The 17,548-nt window shown below is 44.2% G+C and overlaps 2 protein-coding genes across 3 annotated transcripts in view; both read left to right on the forward strand.

Annotated features, from left to right (window-relative positions):
• LOC138950262 (uncharacterized) overlaps positions 1–17,548 on the forward strand; it is a 323,654-nt gene that overhangs the window by 22,060 nt on the left and 284,046 nt on the right. The window lies entirely within an intron of this gene.
• LOC138951556 (uncharacterized) lies at positions 5,393–14,049 on the forward strand. Its single transcript, XM_070323134.1, has 4 exons — positions 5,393–5,786; positions 9,805–9,887; positions 12,389–12,472; positions 13,505–14,049. Exons 1-4 carry the CDS (start codon positions 5,654–5,656, stop codon positions 13,652–13,654), a joined length of 450 nt encoding a protein of 149 aa, XP_070179235.1. The 5' UTR covers positions 5,393–5,653; the 3' UTR covers positions 13,655–14,049.

Here is a 17,548-nt window from a genome sequence, read left to right on the forward strand (position 1 = left end):
CAACAACCATGTAAACACGTGACTAAACACACGACCATAAAAACACAGGCAATCACAGAACCAACAACCATGTAAACACGTGACTAAACACACGACCATAACAACACAGGCAATCACAGAACCAACAACCATGTAAACACGTGACTAAACACACGACCATAACAACACAGGCAATCACAGAACCAACAACCATGTAAACACGTGACTAAACACACGACCATAACAACACAGGCAATCACAGAACCAACAACCATGCAAACACGTGACTAAACACACGACCATAACAACACAGGCAATCACAGAACCAACAACCATGTAAACACGTGACAAAACACACGACCATAACAACACAGGCAATCACAGAACCAACAACCATGTAAACACGTGACTAAACACACGACCATAACAACACAGGCAATCACAGAACCAACAACCATGTAAACACGTGACTAAACACACGACCATAACAACACAGGCAATCACAGAACCAACAACCATGCAAACACGTGACTAAACACACGACCATAACAACACAGGCAATCACAGAACCAACAACCATGTAAACACGTGACTAAACACACGACCATAACAACACAGGCAATCACAGAACCAACAACCATGTAAACACGTGACTAAACACACGACCATAACAACACAGGCAATCACAGAACCAACAACCATGTAAACACGTGACTAAACACACGACCATAACAACACAGGCAATCACAGAACCAACAACCATGTAAACACGTGACTAAACACACGACCATAACAACACAGGCAATCACAGAACCAACAACCATGTAAACACGTGACTAAACACACGACCATAACAACACAGGCAATCACAGAACCAACAACCATGCAAACACGTGACTAAACACACGACCATAACAACACAGGCAATCACAGAACCAACAACCATGTAAACACGTGACTAAACACACGACCATAACAACACAGGCAATCACAGAACCAACAACCATGCAAACACGTGACTAAACACACGACCATAACAACACAGGCAATCACAGAACCAACAACCATGTAAACACGTGACTAAACACACGACCATAACAACACAGGCAATCACAGAACCAACAACCATGTAAACACGTGACTAAACACACGACCATAACAACACAGGCAATCACAGAACCAACAACCATGTAAACACGTGACTAAACACACGACCATAACAACACAGGCAATCACAGAACCAACAACCATGTAAACACGTGACTAAACACACGACCATAACAACACAGGCAATCACAGAACCAACAACCATGTAAACACGTGACTAAACACACGACCATAACAACACAGGCAATCACAGAACCAACAACCATGTAAACACGTGACTAAACACACGACCATAACAACACAGGCAATCACAGAACCAACAACCATGTAAACACGTGACTAAACACACGACCATAACAACACAGGCAATCACAGAACCAACAACCATGTAAACACGTGACTAAACACACGACCATAACAACACAGGCAATCACAGAACCAACAACCATGTAAACACGTGACTAAACACACGACCATAACAACACAGGCAATCACAGAACCAACAACCATGTAAACACGTGACTAAACACACGACCATAACAACACAGGCAATCACAGAACCAACAACCATGTAAACACGTGACTAAACACACGACCATAACAACACAGGCAATCACAGAACCAACAACCATGCAAACACGTGACTAAACACACGACCATAACAACACAGGCAATCACAGAACCAACAACCATGTAAACACGTGACTAAACACACGACCATAACAACACAGGCAATCACAGAACCAACAACCATGTAAACACGTGACTAAACACACGACCATAACAACACAGGCAATCACAGAACCAACAACCATGTAAACACGTGACTAAACACACGACCATAACAACACAGGCAATCACAGAACCAACAACCATGTAAACACGTGACTAAACACACGACCATAACAACACAGGCAATCACAGAACCAACAACCATGTAAACACGTGACTAAACACACGACCATAACAACACAGGCAATCACAGAACCAACAACCATGTAAACACGTGACTAAACACACGACCATAACAACACAGGCAATCACAGAACCAACAACCATGTAAACACGTGACTAAACACACGACCATAACAACACAGGCAATCACAGAACCAACAACCATGTAAACACGTGACTAAACACACGACCATAACAACACAGGCAATCACAGAACCAACAACCATGTAAACACGTGACTAAACACACGACCATAACAACACAGGCAATCACAGAACCAACAACCATGTAAACACGTGACTAAACACACGACCATAACAACACAGGCAATCACAGAACCAACAACCATGTAAACACGTGACTAAACACACGACCATAACAACACAGGCAATCACAGAACCAACAACCATGTAAACACGTGACTAAACACACGACCATAACAACACAGGCAATCACAGAACCAACAACCATGTAAACACGTGACTAAACACACGACCATAACAACACAGGCAATCACAGAACCAACAACCATGCAAACACGTGACTAAACACACGACCATAACAACACAGGCAATCACAGAACCAACAACCATGTAAACACGTGACTAAACACACGACCATAACAACACAGGCAATCACAGAACCAACAACCATGTAAACACGTGACTAAACACACGACCATAACAACACAGGCAATCACAGAACCAACAACCATGTAAACACGTGACTAAACACACGACCATAACAACACAGGCAATCACAGAACCAACAACCATGTAAACACGTGACTAAACACACGACCATAACAACACAGGCAATCACAGAACCAACAACCATGTAAACACGTGACTAAACACACGACCATAACAACACAGACAATCACAGAACCAACAACCATGTAAACACGTGACTAAACACACGACCATAACAACACAGGCAATCACAGAACCAACAACCATGTAAACACGTGACTAAACACACGACCATAACAACACAGGCAATCACAGAACCAACAACCATGCAAACACGTGACTAAACACACGACCATAACAACACAGGCAATCACAGAACCAACAACCATGTAAACACGTGACTAAACACACGACCATAACAACACAGGCAATCACAGAACCAACAACCATGTAAACACGTGACTAAACACACGACCATAACAACACAGGCAATCACAGAACCAACAACCATGTAAACACGTGACTAAACACACGACCATAACAACACAGGCAATCACAGAACCAACAACCATGCAAACACGTGACTAAACACACGACCATAACAACACAGGCAATCACAGAACCAACAACCATGTAAACACGTGACTAAACACACGACCATAACAACACAGGCAGTCACAGAACCAACATCCATGTAATCACGTGACTAAACACACGACCATAACAACACAGGCAATCACAGAACCAACAACCATGTAAACACGTGACTAAACACACGACCATAACAACACAGGCAATCACAGAACCAACAACCATGTAAACACGTGACTAAACACACGACCATAACAACACAGGCAATCACAGAACCAACAACCATGTAAACACGTGACTAAACACACGACCATAACAACACAGGCAATCACACAACCAACAACCATGCAAACACGTGACTAAACACACGACCATAACAACACAGGCAATCACAGAACCAACAACCATGTAAACACGTGACTAAACACACGACCATAACAACACAGGCAATCACACAACCAACAACCATGTAAACACGTGACTAAACACACGACCATAACAACACAGGCAATCACACAACCAACAACCATGTAAACACGTGACTAAACACACGACCATAACAACACAGGCAATCACAGAACCAACAACCATGTAAACACGTGACTAAACACACGACCATAACAACACAGGCAATCACAGAACCAACAACCATGCAAACACTGATGAAAGAAACACCATGAAAACCAAAAGTAGGCTTCAGATTGATTCATCAGATAACAACAAATCACATGATTACAATACAATGCATAGATTCTTTTCAAGAAATATATCTGAATGGTTCACTTTCAATCGTTCTGCCTTTCTGTGTTAGTCCTATTTTGCTGACAAATCGGGCATGGACCGTAGTTAGCCTTGGAATAATGCGCTACTGCAAAAGAAACTCTAAAATGGCTGACAATTTGGGCTGGGGTGCTGGGCCTGGGAACAATTAAGACACAGAGTAAAACGACGCCCCTGTACTCGCCATGGGGTAACCTGGGACTGGGAACAATACAGACACAGAGTATAACGACGCCCCTGTACTCGCCATGTGGTGACCTGGGACTGGGAACAATAAAGACACAGAGTATAACGACGCCCCTGTACTCGCCATGTGGTGACCTGGGACTGGGAACAATAAAGACACAGAGTATAACGACGCCCCTGTACTCGCCATGGCCGGGGTGACCTGGGACTGCTAAACGTTTGTTGTTTTCCATGTTAGTTCAGTCCACAGGGTCTGGTGTACCATTTGGACACTTAAGCCAGTTTGGTTGCCAAGACTCCGGAGGACAGTTTTGTGTTTACAACAGATAATTCGGTACAAGGCCACAGCCGTGCTGAAAAGTATTACTTCGACTCCAAGAGGCAGACTTGTGCACCACTTTGACACTTCAGCCGGTCTGGATGCCAAGACTTCCCCGACCGAAAAGGAATTGGGGGGGGGGGGGGGGTGTGCTTAACGTCTTCACAGGGAATTTTCCTTTTATGGATAAATTGATTCTTCTTCTTGTCGTTCGCTGTTAGATCGTCAGTCCGGACTGCAGGGCGAAACGTGCTGTCCTCTCCAAGTCCTCTCTGGGGCCGTATAGCTTCTTTTGTAGCGCTGTCTCCTCTGGCCAGGTGGTGTCCCTCAGAGCACTGTGGTATGGACAAGCCTGCAGGATGTGCTCTGCTGTCTGATTCTTGCCACACGGACATAGGGGGGAGGGAACTAGCTTCAGCTTTGTGGCCATATAAATAGATGATACGGATACAATCCCCCGAACCTCAGCATCTTACGGCTTATATAGCTACCGGCTAAACGCCAACAAGAACTACGTCACTATGGGAACCTATTTCTTTCTGGACACCCCTTTCCAAAAATGACTACGTTTGGTCAAATGGTGAGATAGGGAGGGGCAAGAGGAAGACGAGGGGGGTAGAGACTACGTCACTAAGGGGAGATCCCCTGCGAGGCAGACAAGCAGGAGAGGGGGAGGGAAGGGAGGTCAAGGATGGGAACAGGAGGGCAGTACTGACCGCCCCAACAATGGCAACCAGCAGAAGAGGGGGAGGCAATGGAGGTTAGGGATGGGAAGAGTAGGGCAGTACTGACCGCCCCAACAATGGCAACCAGCGAGAAAATCGCCAGTGTAGCTAATGCGAAAAGATGTAAACGTAAAATTTGTATAACCTCTGTTATGGTCGGCCGTCAGCTGAGCAAACCTGACCTACATTACCTCTCGGTGATGATTGGTTTTCAAGTGTTGATGTTTTAGTTTCAGATTAAATGTTTTACTTCGCTTCACGTGACTTGTTTGGTTTTTCGTCAGGCCACAGTACCCAGCAGCTACGTGTTTGAGATCCGCATGGCGGGAGATATACCGCCTCTCGTCCTGGCGTCACGTGACAAAGCCGACATGTTGGACTGGATAGATACTCTCATCGACGACATTATGTTTATCAACGGTCCCGCTCAACATGACAACTGTCCGTCACAGGGTAAGCTCTGACAGGGTCGCCACGACAATCAACTGTCCGTCACAGGGTAAGCTCTGACAGGGTCGCCACGATAATCAACAAGCCCGGCAACATGTGCTGAGGCGACTGGTCCCTGCACTGTATTCATTAGCATTGCATCCTGTGACTGATCTGACCAACCAGAACCGATTTTATCTGACCCTGTATACGTTATGGTAGTGAGGCCGGTATCCTCTTTGTTTATTACTCTCAAAATTAGGAGGGCATAAACAAAGTTCTGAATTCAAAGTACATGTATAAAGCTATGTTTCCAAATAGCGACGCGACGGCGGCGGCGGCAGCAACAAAAAGGCTGGCGGCAGGCGAATTTTAGTGTTGGTGATTCCATTAAAAGCGGCGCGGCAGGCGGATTAGTTTCTTTCTGGTTTGACTCCTGTCGATGAATCGGTCACAATCTCACACAACCATGCTGTATTCAAGGTCAACTGTATTGGAAGCTACTTATGTTGGTACCAACATTGAAAAAGATGAAAAATTAAATAGAAAACCGCTTTTGTTTCAACAACATGCTCAACAAGAAGGGCAAAGCCCACACGACTCACATGCTGAACAGACCTTGATCTTTCTTTCAGAATAATTTTACAATAAAACTGAGAAAAACAATATTTTACACATTTTTCCTACCAAAAACATGTGACCTTGACCCAAGGTCAAGGTCATCCAAGGTCATGCAACACAAAGCTGTTAATTCAAGACATAGGAAGTACAATGGTGCTTATTGGCTCTTTCTACCATGAGATATGGTCACTTTTAGTGGTTCACTACCTTATTTTGGTCACATTTCATAAGGGTCAAAGTGACCTTGACCTTGATCATATGTGACCAAATGTGTTTCATGATGAAAGCATAACATGTGCCCCACATAATTTTTAAGTTTGAAACAGTTATCTTCCATAGTTCAGGGTCAAGGTCACTTCAAAATATGTATACAATCCAACTTTGAAGAGCTCCTGTGACCTTGACCTTGAAGCAAGGTAAACCAAACTGGTATCAAAAGATGGGGCTTCCTTTGCCCTATATATCATATATAGGTGAGGTATTCAATCTCAAAAACTTCAGAGAAAATGGGGAAAATGTGAAAAATAGCTGTTTTTTAGACAACATTTATGGCCCCTGCGACCTTGACCTTGAAGCAAGATCAAGATGCTATGTATGTTTTTTGGGGCCTTGTCATCATACACCATCTTGCCAAATTTGGTACTGATAGACTGAATAGTGTCCAAGAAATATCCAGCGTTAAAGTTTTCCGGACGGCCGGACGTCCGGCCGGACGGACGGACGGACAGACGGACGGACGGACGACTCGGGTGAGTACATAGACTCACTTTTTCTTCGCATGTGAGTCAAAAAGCAGCATACCTGGATGGCAGTTTGCACCATCTGGTTGAGCGTGAACCAGTGCTGGGGTGTAACCTGCTCCAGCTCCAGGCTGATGAGCGCCATGGCAACCACGGCGGGGCGATCGCGTGTGACGTCGGCGTGACACAGCAGGGCCAGCAGCTTGCGGGTCAGCAGCGCCAGCTGCCGCGAGGGGGTCATGTCCTTCAGGTGCGTCAGCAGGTGGGGGAAGCGCCACATCAGCAGAGCATGGATCTGCACACAGCATCACAACTATCGATCTCTTCCCGAAAATAATGTTCAAGCTTACTTTGGGGATAAAGAGACCAGAAAGTACTGTACCCTCGTATTTACCGATGTGATGATAATAATGTAACAATAAAACAATTCTCACTCTTTTCTCTCTCTCTCAAAGCCTGCACCATTTCTTCTTCTGCTTTCCTTTGGGACCACAAATACCTTTTGAAGGGCCATCCGACAAACCCTAAAATAAGAATACATTAAAAAAAACAAAAAACACTTCAGACTACCCCCTCCCCCCCCCCCCCCCCCCCCTTCGGTTGTATGACCTAAATCTAAAACAAAATAACAATCATGTATATAAACCTTCTGAGAAACAAAAACAAGTGTAGGCCTAATGCTTTACTCTGTCTAATTTATATTCAAGCTATTGTAAATGAAAGAAAGAGTAAGGCAAAAAAAAATAATAGGTGTGGTTACGGTAACATAGCCAAAAACAATAGGGTAGGCAGGTAGGCAATCACTTTTTGGTTTTTTTTAACTTTTTTTTCTAATGTGTACAAATTGAACCTACTTAACAGCGAAATAAGTGTGCGACTCGGGCGCTTTCGCTTTCATTGCGTTTTCTGCACTCGTTTACTTGTTTTTGTGTGTATTTTTTTGACAAATGTAATAAAAAGTTATAGGGTCGGCCCCCAAAAATAGGGTAGGTCGGGTTACCGTAACCACACCTATTTTTTTTTTAGGCCTAAGCATTGAAAGTGTTGTGGGTACATGTAGATAATACAAGAAGGGCAAAGCCCAAACGACTCACATGCTTGACCTTGACAGCAATGACATCATACACTAAGAACTGCTTTACACATTTTTCCTACCAAAATACATGTGACCTTGACCCAAGGTCAAGGTCATCCAAGGTCATGCAACACAAAGCTGTTAATTCAAGACATAGGAAGTACAATGGTGCTTATTGGCTCTTTCTACCATGAGATATGGTCACTTTTAGTGGTTCACTACCTTATTTTGGTCACATTTCATAAGGGTCAAAGTGACCTTGACCATGATCATATGTGACCAAATGTGTCTCATGATGAAAGCATAACATGTGCCCCACATGATTTTTAAGTTTGAAACAGTTATCTTCCATAGTTCAGAGTCAAGGTCACTTCAAAATATGTATACAATCCAACTTTGAAGAGCTCCTGTGACCTTGACCTTGAAGCAAGGTAAACCAAACTGGTATCAAAAGATGGGGCTTACTTTGCCCTATATATCATATATAGGTGAGGTATTGAATCTCAAAAACTTCAGAGAAAATGGGAAAAATGTGAAAAATAGCTGTTTTTTCGGCAACATGTATGGCCCCTGCGACCTTGACCTTGAAGCAAGGTCAAGATGCTATGTGTGTTTTTTGGGGCCTTGTCATCATACACCATCTTGCCAAATTTGGTACTGATAGACTGAATAGTGTCCAAGAAATATCCAACGTTAAAGTTTTCCGGACGTCCGGACGTCCGGACGGACGGACGGACGGACGACTCGGGTGAGTACATAGACTCACTTTTGCTTCGCATGTGAGTCAAAAAGCGGAACGAACCCGGAGCCTTTGACAACCTCTAAAGGAATTATTGCTGGAAGATTTTCAGCTCAGTGAATACAAGTATCTGATGAAAAAACAGTCAAAATAGATTATACACCTTGTTGTAGGGGTCTTCCTCCAAAGGTTGTCAAAGGCACCGGGTTCCTTCTGATTTTGAAGCATTTGGTTGAAATAAAAGCGGGTTTTCCCATTGCATTTCTCGTCTGTTCAATGTTCTTGTCAACATAAGTATAGCTTCAAATATAGTTGACCTTGAATATAGCATGGTTTTGTTTGCTGTGTGGGTGGTTCATTGTCAGAAGTCAAGCCAGAATGAACAAAAATCTGCCTGCCGCACCGCTTTTAATGGAAACAGAAACACGAACGTTCACCTGCCGCGAGCCTTTTCGTCGCTGCCGACGCCGCTGTCGCGTCGCTATTTCGAATCATAGTTTTAGTGTGGCTTATCCTATGGCATACCATTTTGAATGGTTTTAAATCAAACACTTCACCATACAAACGTTCTGAAAGGTCTATTTCGTTGGTCGGTGCTGCACACAATTGCAAGACCCCCCCCCCCCCCCCCCCCCTGAGTGTGCCATGCAGGCCATGCAGACCTTCTCACTTGCAAATCGCATGGTCAAAGTTCCAAAGAATCAAATGTTTGTCTCACTTAAGTGGGGTGCACCCCTATTCTCAATTTACGTCAAATGTATTTTTGTGATTGTCTTGCTTTGATTATGAGTCTGTGTGTGTGTGTGTGTGTGTGTGTGTGTGTGTGTGTGTGTGTGTGTGTGTGTGTGTTCAAATATCACGTGGCAGGAATGACCGGGGGAGCGAAACACCAGGCAGAGGACAGGACTGACCCCAGCACGTGCCAACAGTCCGGTCTGAGTGACGCACAGGTAGGTGACAGCTTTGGTCAGTGGAGTTCTCTTCGCTCAATTACCGTGCTCTGCACTAAGGTGTCGTCCATAATGCAAAGAAAATGAAGCTAGATATAATAACCGCTGAGCGTAATGTATGGTATGCTTGTCTGTATCATATGCTTGTCTGTATCATATGTTTGTCTGTTTCATGTGCTTGTCTGTGTCATGTGCTTGTCTGTGTCATATGATTGTATGTTTCATATGCTTGTCTGTTTCATATGCTTGTCTGTATCATATGTTTGTCTGTGGCATAAGCTTGTCTGTATCATATACTTGTCTGTATCATATGCTTGTCTGTATCATATGTTTGTCTGTTTCATATGCTTGTCTGTATCATATGCTTGTCTGTTTCACGACAATCTTAAACAGATGAGGCAGGGTGCTATTTATAGATCAAATAACCAAAGGGAAGTAAGCACTCTAAATGCACACGACATGTGTAATGGAGTAAGCGAGAGTTGTACGGAACCAATCTCCTGGCACCTGAGAGAATAACAAGCATTGAAATGAACAAGCGACTTTCATCCTTTTTTTGTGTGGTTATTTGTTTCACGATACATACGTTTGATCGCATCAACTGGGAACACACAGCTGTGATGGTGAGAGGGAGGGGGTAGTGGTTGGAGAGGAAGGAGGAACACACAGCTGTGATGGTGAGAGGGAGGGGGTAGTGGTTGGAGAGGGAGGAGGAACACACAGCTGTGATGGTGAGAGGGAGGGGGTAGTGGTTGGAGAGGGAGGAGGAACACACAGCTGTGATGGTGAGAGGGAGGGGGTAGGGGTTGGAGAGGGAGGAGGAACACACAGCTGTGATGGTGAGAGGGAGGGGGTAGTGGTTGCAGAGGGAGGAGGAAAACACAGCTGTGATGGTGAGAGGGAGGGGGTAGTGGTTGGAGAGGGAGGAGGAAAACACAACTGTGATGGTGAGAGGGAGGGGGTAGGGGTGTGAGTGTGAGAAGGAGGAGGAAAACACAGCTGTGATGGTGAGAGGGAGGGGGTAGTGGTTGCAGAGGGAGGAGGAAAACACAGCTGTGATGGTGAGAGGGAGGGGGTAGGGGTGTGAGTGTGAGAAGGAGGAGGAAAACACAGCTGCGATGGTGAGAGGGAGGGGGTAGGGATGTGAGTGGGGGAGGGTTGAATAAACACACCTGTGATGGTGAGAGGGGGGAGGGGGGTAGGTATTTGAGTTGGATTCGGGTAACATGCATTGGTTGGAACCCATACCATGTTGCTGTATTGTGTACGCTTGATTGTCTAAAATACGATCAGTTCGGTCGGTGGGAAAAATTACGTCCAGAAATTAATCGTAGACTACTTCATAAGCGCACCTGGTTAAAGGTGCGTTTTTGGACTCGATCATCGCAGTGGAATTAACAGTGTTGTTCCCGCTGTTCAGCTAGGATCAAACAGCTGTTCAATGACACAAGTAGGGAAGTTTACCTTCATAGTTACGATACTAATATTCCGACAGCAATGGGCAGTTATAAAAAAAAGACGTATTTCAAATTTGATAGTCAATTTCAGTTTTTATGTAATATGATATATCCCTGTCTTGCAGGGCTCTGGAGCAATGCAGTTTGCGTCAGCCATTACCACAGCTGTCCTGTTATATTATATATTCCTGTCTTGCAGAGCTCTGGAACACTGCAGCTAGCGTCAGCCATTACAACAGCTGTCGTGTTATATTAGATATTCCTGTCTTGCAGGGCTCAGGAACACTGCAGCTAGCGTCAACAATTATAACAGCTGTCCTGTTATATTATATATTCCTGTCTTGCAGGGCTGAGGAACACTGCAGCTAGCGTCAACCATTATAACAGCTGTCCTGTTATTATTATATATTCTTGTCTTGCAGGGCTCTGGAACACTGCAGCTAGCGTCAGCCATTATAACAGCTGTCCTGTTATTATTATATATTCTTGTCTTGCTGGGCTCTGGAACACTGCAGTTAGCGTCAACCATTATAACAGCTGTCCTGTTATTATTGTATATTCTTGTCTTGCAGGGCTCTGGAACACTGCAGCTAGCGTCAGCCATTACAACAGCTGTCGTATTATATTATATATTCCTGTCTTGCAGGGCTCTGGAACACTACAGCTAGCGTCAGCCATTACAACAGCTGTCCGGTTATATTATATATTATATATTCCTGTCTTGCAGGGCTCTGGAACACTGCAGCTAGCGTCAGCCATTACAACAGCTGTCCTGTTATATTAGATATTATATATTCCTGTCTTGCAGGGCTCTGGAACACTGCAGCTAGCGTCAGCCATTACAACAGCTGTCCTGTTATATTATATATTATATATTCCTGTCTTGCAGGGCTCTGGAACACTGCAGCTAGCGTCAGCCATTACAACAGCTGTCCTGTTATATTAGATATTATATATTCCTGTCTTGCAGGGCTCTGGAACACTGCAGCTAGCGTCAGCCATTACAACAGCTGTCGTGTTATATTATATATTCCTGTCTTGCAGGGCTCTGGAACACTGCAGCAAGCTTCTATGTCAAAAAAGAAAGGATGGCTGCACGGTGCATTTTGGAGTATGGGGCGAGTAAAGGTTAGTATCGTATTATACGTCTTGCTTGCTTTGTGTCTTCATTTATTTGCGAGTTATTTATAGCGCTTTCAAAGTAGTTTTTGTCTTGAACTTCGCGTCACAAAGAGCAAATTATGCGCTAACCTGGAAAGAACAACAGAGAGTATTTCATTCCACAAACACAGACTCGTCAACAGCGTTAAATAATGATTTATTACCTCAACAGCCTATGTAAGTAGCTCTCCTTTAAGCGAATTCGCTCCCTTGTTTGGCTAATATCCGTCCGTCGACGACAATACCGCCATCCGACTCTTGCTGAATTACTAATGCCCGTCCGTCGACGACAATACCGCCATCCGACTCTTGCTGAATTACTTCATGCGTGGGATGAAAATCCCCCGCTCAGCCAAGAATCAAAACCTGCCAACCTTGTTGACCCGCACAGGTAACACAGCGAAAAGTTTTCTCTCCTTTATGGTTCCGTGAAGCCCTACTGTACCATGCAGAACGGCACTCTGACTTAAAACAATATGTCACCGAGTGAAGCCCTACTGTACCATGCAGAACGGCACTCTGACTTAAAACAATATGTCACCGAGTGAAGCCCTACTGTACCATGCAGAACGGCACTCTGACTTAAAACAATATGTCACCGAGTGAAGAAGACCATCTAACTTCAGGATGGAGGAAAACGATCTTTCTCTGTCGCTGCCCTGTGTTCGAGTGTCCTTTTCATGTCTTCGCCAAACAACCTTGAAAACATCACGTGACTCCGCGTGTCACATATCCTGTACAGTTGCAGTCGATTTCGCCAAGCAAGCAAAATCACGCACGTGGAACCTCTGCAAAACGAAATCCCCGTGCTCGGCCATGCTTTGTCAGCGGTTTCACACCGTCACCCCGACTCAAGCACAGGCGCTTTCCATCACAATTGGAGATAGGCACTCGACAGAGTGTTCCTTTCTCCGTCCCTGTCACTAAATCGTGACAGTGTCTGTGTTTCTGTTCGTGTCTTTTTGGTTTCAATACAGAATATTTGTTTTCTTTAACCAGCAACATTGGCACATTGAGAGATACTGTGTGCTGGAAGGTCAGTCCAGGCTGGTGATCTACAAGGACGACACCAAAACCAAGGTCAATGCCGTGTGTCATCTTCAGCAGGCTCTGGACGTCACGGTACGTGATAATTTTTACCGTACTTAAAGTTGTACACGCCTGAGTAATCAGCCAGTCTTAATCAGCAGTATATCGTATCCGTGTGACTGGCTGGTGCTTAGTGTGACTGGCTGGTGCTTCGTGTGACTGGCTGGTGCTTAGTGTGCCAAAACATACTGTTGAGGATTTTCTCAGACTTTGCTAAAGCTAAAGTTTGTTTATGTAACGCCCAGTGGTGTGCGTCACTGAATTTTGAATAATGTGTTTGTAATCTGTGTACTACGTAGATCTGTTATGAGTGAATGTCTGCAGATTTTGTCAGGATGGCTACCGACAAACACGTGACTAAACACACGACCATAAAAACACAGGCAATCACAGAACCAACAACCATGTAAACACGTGACTAAACACACGACCATAACAACACAGGCAATCACAGAACCAACAACCATGTAAACACGTGACTAAACACACGACCATAACAACACAGGCAATCACAGAACCAACAACCATGTAAACACGTGACTAAACACACGACCATAACAACACAGGCAATCACAGAACCAACAACCATGCAAACACGTGACTAAACACACGACCATAACAACACAGGCAATCACAGAACCAACAACCATGTAAACACGTGACTAAACACACGACCATAACAACACAGGCAATCACAGAACCAACAACCATGTAAACACGTGACTAAACACACGACCATAACAACACAGGCAATCACAGAACCAACAACCATGTAAACACGTGACTAAACACACGACCATAACAACACAGGCAATCACAGAACCAACAACCATGTAAACACGTGACTAAACACACGACCATAACAACACAGGCAATCACAGAACCAACAACCATGTAAACACGTGACTAAACACACGACCATAACAACACAGGCAATCACAGAACCAACAACCATGTAAACACGTGACTAAACACACGACCATAACAACACAGGCAATCACAGAACCAACAACCATGTAAACACGTGACTAAACACACGACCATAACAACACAGGCAATCACAGAACCAACAACCATGTAAACACGTGACTAAACACACGACCATAACAACACAGGCAATCACAGAACCAACAACCATGTAAACACGTGACTAAACACACGACCATAACAACACAGGCAATCACAGAACCAACAACCATGTAAACACGTGACTAAACACACGACCATAACAACACAGGCAATCACAGAACCAACAACCATGTAAACACGTGACTAAACACACGACCATAACAACACAGGCAATCACAGAACCAACAACCATGTAAACACGTGACTAAACACACGACCATAACAACACAGGCAATCACAGAACCAACAACCATGTAAACACGTGACTAAACACACGACCATAACAACACAGGCAATCACAGAACCAACAACCATGTAAACACGTGACTAAACACACGACCATAACAACACAGGCAATCACAGAACCAACAACCATGTAAACACGTGACTAAACACACGACCATAACAACACAGGCAATCACAGAACCAACAACCATGTAAACACGTGACTAAACACACGACCATAACAACACAGGCAATCACAGAACCAACAGCCATGTAAACACGTGACTAAACACACGACCATAACAACACAGGCAATCACAGAACCAACAACCATGTAAACACGTGACTAAACACACGACCATAACAACACAGGCAATCACAGAACCAACAACCATGCAAACACGTGACTAAACACACGACCATAACAACACAGGCAATCACAGAACCAACAACCATGTAAACACGTGACTAAACACACGACCATAACAACACAGGCAATCACAGAACCAACAACCATGTAAACACGTGACTAAACACACGACCATAACAACACAGGCAATCACAGAACCAACAACCATGTAAACACGTGACTAAACACACGACCATAACAACACAGGCAATCACAGAACCAACAACCATGTAAACACGTGACTAAACACACGACCATAACAACACAGGCAATCACAGAACCAACAACCATGTAAACACGTGACTAAACACACGACCATAACAACACAGGCAATCACAGAACCAACAACCATGTAAACACGTGACTAAACACACGACCATAACAACACAGGCAATCACAGAACCAACAACCATGTAAACACGTGACTAAACACACGACCATAACAACACAGGCAATCACAGAACCAACAACCATGTAAACACGTGACTAAACACACGACCATAACAACACAGGCAATCACAGAACCAACAACCATGTAAACACGTGACTAAACACACGACCATAACAACACAGGCAATCACAGAACCAACAACCATGTAAACACGTGACTAAACACACGACCATAACAACACAGGCAATCACAGAACCAACAACCATGCAAACACGTGACTAAACACACGACCATAACAACACAGGCAATCACAGAACCAACAACCATGTAAACACGTGACTAAACACACGACCATAACAACACAGGCAATCACAGAACCAACAACCATGCAAACACGTGACTAAACACACGACCATAACAACACAGGCAATCACAGAACCAACAACCATGTAAACACGTGACTAAACACACGACCATAACAACACAGGCAATCACAGAACCAACAACCATGTAAACACGTGACTAAACACACGACCATAACAACACAGGCAATCACAGAACCAACAACCATGTAAACACGTGACTAAACACACGACCATAACAACACAGGCAATCACAGAACCAACAACCATGCAAACACGTGACTAAACACACGACCATAACAACACAGGCAATCACAGAACCAACAACCATGTAAACACGTGACTAAACACACGACCATAACAACACAGGCAATCACAGAACCAACAACCATGTAAACACGTGACTAAACACACGACCATAACAACACAGGCAATCACACAACCAACAACCATGTAAACACGTGACTAAACACACGACCATAACAACACAGGCAATCACAGAACCAACAGCCATGTAAACACGTGACTAAACACACGACCATAACAACACAGGCAATCACACAACCAACAACCATGTAAACACGTGACTAAACACACGACCATAACAACACAGGCAATCACACAACCAACAACCATGTAAACACGTGACTAAACACACGACCATAACAACACAGGCAATCACAGAACCAACAACCATGTAAACACGTGACTAAACACACGACCATAACAACACAGGCAATCACAGAACCAACAACCATGTAAACACGTGACTAAACACACGACCATAACAACACAGGCAATCACACAACCAACAACCATGTAAACACGTGACTAAACACACGACCATAACAACACAGGCAATCACACAACCAACAACCATGTAAACACGTGACTAAACACACGACCATAACAACACAGGCAATCACAGAACCAACAACCATGTAAACACGTGACTAAACACACGACCATAACAACACAGGCAATCACACAACCAACAACCATGTAAACACGTGACTAAACACACGACCATAACAACACAGGCAATCACACAACCAACAACCATGTAAACACGTGACTAAACACACGACCATAACAACACAGGCAATCACACAACCAACAGCCATGTAAACACGTGACTAAACACACGACCATAACAACACAGGCAATCACAGAACCAACAACCATGTAAACACGTGACTAAACACACGACCATAACAACACAGGCAATCACAGAACCAACAACCATGTAAACACGTGACTAAACACACGACCATAACAACACAGGCAATCACAGAACCAACAGCCATGTAAACACGTGACTAAACACACGACCATAACAACACAGGCAATCACAGAACCAACAACCATGTAAACACGTGACTAAACACACGACCATAACAACACAGGCAATCACAGAACCAACAACCATGTAAACACGT

This window comes from Littorina saxatilis, linkage group LG16 (assembly GCF_037325665.1).
Source record: "Littorina saxatilis isolate snail1 linkage group LG16, US_GU_Lsax_2.0, whole genome shotgun sequence".
Lineage (NCBI taxonomy): Eukaryota > Metazoa > Mollusca > Gastropoda > Littorinimorpha > Littorinidae > Littorina > Littorina saxatilis.